The sequence below is a fragment of the Heterodontus francisci genome, chromosome 24 (assembly GCF_036365525.1).
Source record: "Heterodontus francisci isolate sHetFra1 chromosome 24, sHetFra1.hap1, whole genome shotgun sequence".
In the NCBI taxonomy this organism is placed as follows: domain Eukaryota; kingdom Metazoa; phylum Chordata; class Chondrichthyes; order Heterodontiformes; family Heterodontidae; genus Heterodontus; species Heterodontus francisci.
Window position 1 is genome coordinate 59,211,496 of NC_090394.1, and position 11,171 is coordinate 59,222,666.

At 42.2% G+C, this 11,171-nt stretch overlaps 1 protein-coding gene across 1 annotated transcript in view; it reads left to right on the plus strand.

The window, feature by feature from the left end:
- Positions 1-8,682, plus strand: part of tdrd5 (tudor domain containing 5) — a 51,534-nt gene extending 42,852 nt beyond the window's left edge. Inside the window, exons 18-19 of the mRNA XM_068056857.1 lie at positions 5,774-6,034; positions 8,499-8,682. Coding sequence (XP_067912958.1) covers positions 5,774-6,015 — 242 coding nt within the window. The 3' untranslated portion in view covers positions 6,016-6,034; positions 8,499-8,682. The remainder of the gene's footprint in view (positions 1-5,773; positions 6,035-8,498) is intronic.
- Positions 8,683-11,171: the final 2,489 nt, after the last annotated feature.

Below are 11,171 nucleotides of genomic sequence, written 5' to 3' on the forward strand. Positions count from 1 at the left end.
GTGTTGTTGGAACTGCACTCACCCAGGCAAGTGGAGAGTATTCCATCACACTCCTGACTCATGTCTTGGAGATGGTGGACAGGCATTGGGGAGTCAGGAGGTGAGTTAATTGCTGCAGGATTCCTAGCCTCTGACCTGCTCATATAGCCACAGTATTTATGTGGCTGGTCCAGTTCAGTTTCTGGTCAATGGTGAGCCCTCTTGGGTGTTGGGGGTTTCAGTGATGGTAATGCCATTGAACATCAAAGGGCAATGGTTAGATTCTAGATTCTTTCTTGGTTGAGTTGGTCATTGCCTGGCACTTGTGTGACACGAATGTTACTTATTACTTATCACTTATCAGTCCAAGCCTGGATGTTGTCCAAGTCTTGCTACCTCTGAGTTGCACAGGTTAAATGGGGAAGAGGTGGTGTAGTGGTATTGTCACTGGACTAGTAACCCAGAGACCCAGGGTATTGCTCAGGGGACATGGGTTCAAATCCCACCATAGCAGAATGTGGAATTTGAATTCAATTAATCTGGAATTATAAAAAAAAAAAATGCTAGTCTAATGATGGTCATGAAACCATTGTCGATTGTTGTAAAAACCCATCTGGCTCACTAATGTCCTTCCTTTAGGGAAGGAAATCTGCTGTCCTTACCTGGTCTGGCCTACATGTGACTCCAGACCCACAGCAATGTGGTTGACTCTTAAATGTCCTCTGAAATGGCCTAGCAAGCCACTACGTACAAAGTCAATAAAGAATGAAACTGGGCGGACCACCTGGCATCGACCTAGGCACAGGAAACAACAACGGCGAACACAGCCCTGTCGACCCTGCAAAGTCCTCCTTACTAACATCTGGGGGCTTGTGCCAAAGTTGGGAGAGCTGTCCCACAGACTAGTCAAGCAACAGCCTGATATAGTCATACTCACGGAATCATACCTTACAATGTCCCAGACACTGCCATCACCAGTCCCGTGTATGTCCTGTCCCATTGGCAGGACAGACCCAGCAAAGGTGGCAGCACAGTGGTATACAGTAGGGAGGGAGTTGCCCTGGGAGTCCTCAACGTCGACTCTGGACCCCATGAAGTCTCATGGCATCAGGTCAAACATGGACAAGGAAACCTCCGACTGATTACCATCTACTGCCCTCCCTCAGCTGATGAAACAGTCCTCCTCCATTTTGAACATCACTTGGAGGAAGCACTGAGGGTGGCAAGGGCACAGAATGTACTCTGGGTGGGGGACTTCAATGTCCATCACCAAGAGTGGCTCAGTAGCACCACTACTGACTGAGCTGGCCAAGTCCTAAAGGACATATCTGCTAGACTGGGTATGCGGCAGGTAGTGAGGGAACCAACGAGGGAAAAACATACTTGACTTCGTCCTCACCATTCTGCCTGCCGCAGATGCATCTGTCCATGACAGTATTAGTAGGAGTGACCACCGCACAGTTGTGGAGACGAAGTCCTGCCTTCACATTGAGGATACATACCTTTGTGTTCTGTGGCACTACAACCATGCTAAATGGGATAGATTTCGAACAGATCGAGCAATGCAAAACTGTGCATCCATGAGGCACTGTGGGCCATCAGCAGCAGAATTGTACTCAACCGCAATCTGTAACCTCATGGCCTGGCATATCCCCCACTCTACCATTACCATCAAGCCAGGAGACCAACCCTGGTTCAATGAAGAGTGCAGGAGGGCATGCCAGGAGCAGCACCAGGCATACCTCAATGAGGTGCCAACCTGGTGAAGCTACAACAGAGGACTATCTGCGTGCCAAACTGCGTAAGCAGCATGCGATAGACCGAGCTAAGCGATCCCATAACCAACGGATCAAATCTAAGCTCTGCAGTCCTGCCACATCCAGCCGTGAATGGTGGTGGACAATTAAACAACTAATTGGAGGAGGTGGCTCCACAAATATCCCCATCCTCAATGATGGGGGAGCCCAGCACATCAGTGCATAAGATAAGGCTGAAGCATTTGCAACAATCTTCAGCCAGAAGTGCTGAGTTGATGATCCATCTCTGCCTCCTCCTGAAGTTGCCAGCATCACAGATGCCAGACTTCAGCCAATTCAATTAACTCCACGTGATATCAAGAAATGACTGAAGGCATTGGATTCTGCAAAGGCTATGGACCCTGACAATATTCTGGCAATAGTACTGAAGACCTGTGCTCCAGAACTAGCTGCGCCCCTAGCCAAGCAGTTCCAGCATAGCTACAACACTGGCATCTACCCGGCAATGTGTTAAATTGCCCAGGTATGTCCTGTGCACAAAAAGCAGGACCAGTCCAACCTGGCCAGTTACCACCCCATCAGCCTACTCTCAATCATCAGTAAAGTGATGGAAGGTGTCATCAACAGTGCCATCAAGCGGCACTTGCTTAGCAATAACCTGCTCAGTGACACTCAGTTTGGGTTCTGCCAGGGCCACTCAGCACCTGACTTCATTAGAGCCTTGGTTCAAACATGGACAAAAGAGCTGAACTCGAGGTACGGTGAGAGTGACTGCCCTTGACATCTAGGCAGCATTTGACCGAGCATGGCATCAAGGTGCCCTAGCAAAACTAAGGTCAATGGGAATCGGGGGGGGAAAACACTCTGCTGGCTGGAGTCATACCTAGCGCAAAGGAAGATGGTTGTGGTTGTTGGAGGTCAATCATCTGAGCTCCAGGACATCACTGCAGGAATTCCTCAGGGTAGTGTCCTAGGCCCAACCATCTTCAGCTGCTTCATCAATGACCTTCCTTCAATCATAAGGTCAGAAGTGGGGATGTTTGCTGATGATTGCACAATGTTCAGCACCATTCGTGACTCCTCAGATGCTGAAGCAGTCCGTGTAGAAATGCAGCAAGACCTGGACAATATCCAGGCTTGGGCTGATAAGTGGCAAGTAACATTTGTGCCACATAAGTGCCAGGCAATGACCATCTCCAACAAGAGACCATCTCCCCTTGACAGTCAATGGCATTACCATCGCTGAATCCCCCACTGTCAACATCCTGGGGGCTACCATTGACCAGAAACTGAACTGGAGTAGCCATATAAATACCATGGCTACAAGAGCAGGTCAGAGGCTAGGAATCCTGAGGCGAGTAACTCCCCTCCTGACTCTCCAAAGCCTGTCCACCATCTACAAGGCACAAGTCAGGAGTGTGATGGAATACTCTCCACTTGCCTGGATGGGTGCAGTTCAAACAACACTCGAAGCTCGACACCATCCAGGACAAAGCAGCCTGCTTGATTGGCACCCCATCTACATTCACTCCCTCCACCACTGACACACAGTGGCAGCAGTGTGTACCATCTACAAGATGCACTGCAGCAACACACCAAGGCTCCTTCGGCAGCACCTTCCAAACCTGCGACCTCTACCAACCAGAAGGACAAGGGCAGCAAATGCATGGGAACACCACCACCTGCAAGTTCCCTCCAAGTCGCACACAAACCTGACCTGGAACTATATCGCCATTCCTTCGCTGTCACTGGGTCAAAATCCTGGAACTCCCTAACAGCACTGTGGGTGTACCTACCCCACATGGACTGCAGCAGTTCAAGAAGGCAGCTCACCACCACCTTCTCAAGGGCAGTTAGAGATGGGCAATAAATGCTGGCCTGGCCAGCGATGCATGCATCCCATGAATGAATGGGGAAAAAAAAAAATAGCAGTTAGGCAGCTTCAGTATCAGATGAGTCGCGAATGGTGCTGAATATTGTGCAATCATCAGTGAACATCTGCACTTCTGACTTTATGATGGATGGAAGGTCATTGAAGCAGCTGAAGGTGGTTGGGCATAGGACACTACGCTGAGGAACTTCTGCGGCGATGTCCTGGAACTGAGATGACCACAACCATCTTTCTTTTGTGCTAGGTTTGACTCCAACCAGTGAAAAGATCTACCCCTGATTTCCATTGGCTCCAGTTTTGCTAGGACTCCTTGATGCCATACTCTGTCAAATGCTGCCTTGATGTCAAGGGCAGTCACTCACCTCACCTCACGGAGTCTAAGACCTGATGCTCAGCATGGCCAGCCAAAACAACAGAAATCAACAAAGCTAACCAACTCTTGAACCATATAGCTAAAACAGTAGAATACAAGTCAGATGGAATGATCAAGCTGTATATACTTCTCTGATAAGGCCATGCTTTGAGTACTAGATCCAGGCATGGTCACTGAGACACAAGTGACACCATTTTGGTGTCAATGACCATGCAAATAGGAACCACGTTAGTCTCCAATCTTGCTGATCTGAGTTATTAAAAAAAAAAGACTGGGGCTAAGTGGTAATTTTATAGAGGTATATATGGTTGTAAACACTAAAAAAAAAAATTTGGAAAATTACTTCAAATTAAATTGGGAAGTCGGGCTAACTGTCATGGGTTCAAACTAGTAAAAGGCAAGTGTAGGATTGATATCGGGAGGATTTTCTTCACCCAAGGGTCAATGGACCCCTGGAAGAGTGGTCCAAGTGAAAAATCCTGGAATCATTTAAGAACCAATTAGATGTTACATTGGAGAAATGTCAGTTACTTTGGATCATTTAAATGAGATAAATGGCTTTCCTCATTACTAATTATTTTGTGATTACTCTGATTTGTACGTTTGTGTATCGTCTCACCCATGAAATAGAAAGTCTATGTTTCAATTGAAGGGCAATGGTTACTACGTCTCAGAAAGCAGTAGCTGATCTGCACATTGCAAATACGGTGGTCATGCTGATTATTTTCATGGAAAGTGAAAACCGCCAGCAATAGACATCGTTTCATAATGCTGATCTGCTACGATTTCCTCTTGAGTTGCACAGGTTAAATGCTGCTGTACAGAGAGAAAAAAAAAAATCTTATCGGATCACAGCACTACTTTTTGTGCACCTCATCAGGTTTTAGAGTGGAATTGGCAAAGGCCTGATATACATCTGCCATCTTGCTGTAAATGATGCATGGTATGTGGAGGCATAAGAAGAGAACGTATATAAATGCCCTAGAGCAACTTGCTCTGAAAAACGATGAATGTCATTGTGACCCTCCGAGTCAGCCTTCATTTTAGGAGAAGGAAGGCTGGCTTTCCAATCTACAGTCCAGTTTCCAATGGACCGTGCTGTAGTCATTGGCAATTTTTTCTTGGGCAACTTAAGTGATTACAAGTTGAAGTAGGTGGTTATAATAAATATGGATGTAACAGTGGAAAAAAAATCTCACGTTTAATCAAACATAGATACAATTTGATATTTTAGTCTGATTTTGGGTTTTCTTTGTTGGTAAATTTCAGACTTGTTTTTTTTTAAAGTGTTAAATTCCCAGGGATGGTGCCTGCACCAATCAAAATGTACCTCATCTATTGGTGGGGGAGGTGAAGAGTGTTATTTTCTCCACCCTCAAAGTTGCTTGTATGTTGAACTGTTCTTCCTGACCAAAGAAAATAGCACAAGATATGGGGAAAGGAGGAAGTGGTTAAAAGTGGAGAAAAAGGAAGTTGCAAAAAAAATTAAAATGACACCAGTGTAAAGGATTTAGAAGAAATACAAACACACGAACAAGTAACCTGGAAAATAAAACATCAAAGCAGGAAGGCCAAGTTAACTGAATCACTCTGGTTTGATAGAAGTCAAAGTTTGGGCAAACCATGCAAATCAACCTACTGTTTAACTGAGCACATCAATTTAGACTAAGCAAGAATTACCCAGCACGGTGGAAATGGTTCCAGCATACTTCTCTATGCTGTTCGCTCGATTTAATATTGGGTATCAATTCATAAAATACTTTTTTTTAATAGTTTCCAGCTACATTTGTGAAACTCTGCAAAAGGAATCCATTCAGGCTACTACAGTATCTTCATTCAACAATGTCCAGAAGGAATCTGCCCTGGTATCATCTGTGTTACCTGCTACATCATCTGGGCAGAGTAAATTTCACGTACCACTGAGCCGTCCATCTACCGTATTGGGCCCCTCTGCACGCATGGCAGGAGCACTTCATCATTTATCATGGCTGTCGATAATGAACAAAAAGCTGTAATCCTCACAATTCCAGATAGGTAAACATTAAAAGAGACTTGCTGCATGGGGTGGGGAAGAGAAATATTGGTGCAAAGTATTGCCAGCCAATGTGTCCCTCAATCTTTTGAAAAAGATTTTATATTCCACCAGTCCCCCAACCAAGGTTATCTACATAGCTTTGATAAAACATAAATGGCATCACCAAAGGGTATTGTAAAGTGTCAGCCAGAAGAGAAAGTTTTAGTTTATGATTAAATCATTCACTGGACAGAAATATGGGTTTGAAAACTCGTTTTAGACTCCAATCAATGGTTTCTGTTTATGTATATTCTTGTGATTTTTTTTTTTTTGCATTCCTTTGCATGAAGTGTTGTGGCAATGGCTGTCAGGCGTATTTCACTGAAGAAAAATCTTGAATTGTGTATCTGTTTTTGAAGCCAGCGATGTAAGGTACATACATATAAGGGTCTGGAATTTTCTGTCAACAGTGAGCTACTGGCACTCCCATTAACCTCAAAGAAAGCAGCCTGCAAAGATCTAGAGATCTCTGGCACAGACTTCCCCTTTCCCAATGAAGGTTTAAATCACATGCCAAGTCAAGTGCATCTTCAGGCAGCCAAAGTTAGTGATGTCAGCATGGTAATTAGCCAACCACATTGAAGTATTCTCACTGACAGTAAGTCAGGAAGCTAAAAGCACTGATTACCTTCACTTTTAAGTTTTCAGAAAGTGAAATAAATGATTGGATTAAGATGGAAGCTAAGATATTTGTAAACAAAATTTTTAATTTAAAAGTGTGGAATTTTCTATCATGATCAAGTTTGACATTGCACAATTTAAAATTAGCTTTTCAGGGCCAGTGAGGATAGCTTATTGTTATGAGCTGAAAACTCTTTTTAAAAAAAAAAAAAAAAAAAATTAGTGTAAATTTTTCAAGGGGCTTTATGGCACGGCCAACAATGGAAGAGTGGAAGTTCGATCCAACACTCAAAGATTGCAGTGTGGAGGTTGGGGGACCTCAACAGCACACCCTCTGGAGAAGCGTAATATCACTGACAGTGACTTTTGGATTTCCACTTCACTGTGCATGCGCAAACTCCTGTAGTTGCTGTTGGTTTCAGTAGAGTAAGGGCAGTGAACTCTTAACCGTTTTCACTGTCATTACACCACAAAATCCAGACCAAGCTAGTGTCATCCCTGGCTTAGTGATAGCACTCTTACTTCTGAGTCAGGTTCTGGGTTCAAATCCCAATTCAGAGACTTGAGTATGTCATCCAGGCTGGCACTTTAGTGCATTACTAGGGCAACACTGCACTGGTGGAAGTGCTGTTTTTCAGATGAGATGTTAAAACCCTGCCCTCTAAAAGATCCCACAACACTGTTCAAACATTCATTCCTCAATTACTGCCTAAAAAGTATTATCTGGTCATTTATTGGCTGCCATGTTTCCTACATTAAAACTGACCACTTCAAAAGCAGAAGAGCTAAGTATTGTCGATGCTGGAAATCTGAAATTGAAACAGAAAATACTGGAAGTACTCAGCAGGTCTGGCAGCATCTGTGGAGAGAGAAATTGTTAATGTTTCAGGTGGGTAACCTTGTTCTGACAAAGGGTGAGGTGGAACTGTAACCAACATTAATATTCTATAAAGGAGAGAAGGGGAAAAACTTGGGAGTTGAGACTTGAAATATACTGGAGTGATCTTCAAAGTTCAGGTGACTTATTTATAAATGGCTGTACTTTGTCAGATTAGCCTTCTAATTTTCAGATATCCTATATTTCACTGGATATTGTTAATCATTCCCAGATAACCCATATTCTTTATTTTAATTGAATGCTTTGAAATTATTTACAACTTCAGGAAATCAGCCCGTTTTAGTTGAGACACTACCTGGCCACCAAGACTTCACTAAAAATGATACCTATTGATGCTTCAAGCCTGCATTATACAATCTGTGGTTTGGAGGGCTTGTTTTCAAAAGATTGAACATCAAACTGACAAAAGCCAAGTTTCAAAATACTAACATTGTCAAAATATTTCTCTCAATTTTGAGATTATTTTTGCCTGTGCCATCAGTTTTCATATTTTACTTGCTGGTACAAAGGAAACATTTGTATAAGATTGATATAATGTTGATCTTTGTTCATATTTTATTTATTTTTTTTGTGAAAGCTGTTTAAGTTGCCATCCAGAAGATCAGCTTCAGGGAATTAAGATTTTGATTTTTTTTTTAAGAAATGTTTTACTGGTGAATGTTTACCTTATTAAAAGAACCAACATGACCATGTGATGAAGCTGATTTAAAATGAGCATTGAAATGGCAATCTTTTATATTTGTGTGCAATGAATGGAAAGCTGCTGATCAGTTCTGTTACTCTTCAAGCTCAGCAAGCTTTCACATCCTGTTCTGTTGATGCCTTCTGTATCCAGTTTACTCTTTTTTTTATATATTAAAAGTTTTTCTTGTTTTTGCTGAAGATGAATCATTTTCCCTTTTCAGGTACCCACTGTCCAGATCAACCACTCCCTCAGGTCAGATCCAGCACAATGAGCTGTACAGTAAAGAACCTTCTACTCCCCAAAACTTAGTAACTGGATTGAAATCACCTAAGTACATTTTGCTATGACCCTTACTCAGCAAAGAGAGACCTTCATTCTGTTATCCTGGCTGAATTGAAATGCAGTGTGCTCACTCTAGTTACCTTTCAAATTGTATTTCACAAAGCAATTTATTTTTAAATGATTTAAGTTGAAAGATATAGGTTTGTTTCTTCTTTCAATGTAATGTAGTCCTTTCCCCTTTCTAATTGGAGGATTTTTTAAAGTTACTACCTTTTTAAGGGTGGAGTGTTATTATAGGCTCCATTTTAAGTAACCAGGATGTTCCTCAGCTAAAGACTTAAGTATGGGGGTACTTTATGATCCCCTTGGTTCGACACAGCTTTTCTTTTCATGTAAGGTGCCTGGGTTTGAATCTTATGTAAACTTACTTTGGTCTTAATCCAGTTCCACTGAGTGTAAGCGCTCAGTTCATAAAATGTTCCGAAACCAGCACTAATTGATCCTGAATCAAGATAATGACTCAGGACAAGATGGTGCATAGGAAATGAAAAATTGACACTGTTGTATTCTTCTAGGGTAGAGGATGATGCATATTGTTGAGGAGAGGGAGCTTTGCACCTCGATCAAACTGATGCACCTGACCTAGGATTTCTTGATGCTAACACTAGCATCACTTATTTAAATGAGTACACTATTTACACACCGACATCATAAAATAGCTCCTCCAAGGTGAAAACTTAATGCATGTTGACTAAATTTGAGGATTACTTTACATTGAAAGTATTCCCCAGCATTTTTTACTTGACATTTTTTGCTTTGAATTATTCGTGGTAAGAGCTACTGATTGAAGATGTCATTGGCCAAGAACATGATATTCCTATATAAATATGGTTCCATTATATGTAAATGAAGAACTTACTTACATTTGTTCTGTAAAATAATTGCTGGCTGACAGTTGGGAAATGTGTGCAAAATCACAGCTGTTTCAAATAAATCTTCAATCTTGCAAGAGCTTTTGCTGTTATCTATATTTTTCCTGTAAAGCTCCCTTTTCTCATCCCTTTTCTCCTCTGCCAAATATTAGCTCCTTGTTAGTGTGCCATTCCACAGATGCCAGTAACATTCTGGTATTCAACCAAGTGGTTTCATTTATATGAGAGCATCATCAGTGAATGCTGGCAGGTGATTCAACTCTCGCAGCCATCATGGTGTCCACTTTCCAGCATGGGTCTGGGAATCTTGTCTCTCCTTCAACCCCACATTTCCAACCAAGGGCTCTGGGACTCCATATAATCTAGGTTAACATTACAGTGCTGTACCAAAGAAGTGCTGCTTTGTCAGATGCAACATTAAACTGAAAACATTTTTACAAAAGATTAGTTCAGTTGTATACTTTTCATTCAAATTATTTGAATTCATTTTAAAATACAAAGTCCCACATTTTATGTTGCTCGAAGTTATTGGACAATACAATTTCTAGTACAAAAATGGCAATTTTCAGGAGCAGACTGCATTTGGGGTGTTGCAATCCTTTTGTTCGTCAGAGTTGGGTGGAAATATTAAACATTTTCTGTTCATTCTGGGGCACATGACTGTTTGCTTAATAGCAAGGTTAATGAGGACATTTGGATATATATTTAAATATTTATATTTATACCTTTTGTGAGTGATCCAAAATGCAGATGTGAAGTTGAATCTAGATTAAGTAGAAAAGACACAAAAATGTAATATAGACCTTAAGCTCCAAAGCAATATTAGTCAGAAAAAAATTATTTCACAAAAATTGATTCCTATTGTAAATTTAAGATAGTTACCAATCAATATAATAGGGAATGCAGGAGAAATGTCTTTACCCAAAGAGGGTGAAAAAGAGTAGGAGAGCCATGCTGATAGGGGATTCAATCGTAAGGGGAACAGACAGGCGTATGTGTGGCTGCAAATGAGACTCTGGGATGGTACGTTGCCTCCCTGATGCTGGGGTCAAGGATGTCTCTGAGCAGCTGCAGGACATTCTGAAGGGAGAGGGTGAACAGTCAGAGGTTGTGGTACACATTGGTACCAACGACATAAGTAGAAAGAGGGATGAGGTCCTGCAACAAGAATTTAGGGAGCTCGGTAGCAGATTAAAAAGCAGGACCTCAAAGGTTGTAATCTCTGGATTACTCCCAGTGCTGTGTGCTAGTGAGTATAGGATCACGAGGATAGAGCAGATGAATGCGTGGCTGAGGAGGTGGTGCAGGAGGCAAGGCTTTAGTTTCCTGGATCACTGGGTCCCTTTCTGGCAAAGGTAGGACATATACAAATTGGACGGGTTGCACCTGAACCGGAATGAGACCAACATCCTTGCTGGGCGGTTTGCTAGTGCTGGTGGGTGATTTAAACTAATTTGGCAGGGGGTTGGGATACAGAGTGAAGTTACAGTAAGGGGTGATGCACAGTCAAATATATTAGAGAAAATGAGTCAGTCTGGAAGGCAGAGCAAATATAGTCCTGTTAAGGCACAAGTGAAAAATGCAATGCTGGATTGCATCTGTTTTAATGCAAGGAGTCTTACTAGTAAGGCAGATGAATTGAGGACATTGATTAGCACATGGCATTATGATATTATTGC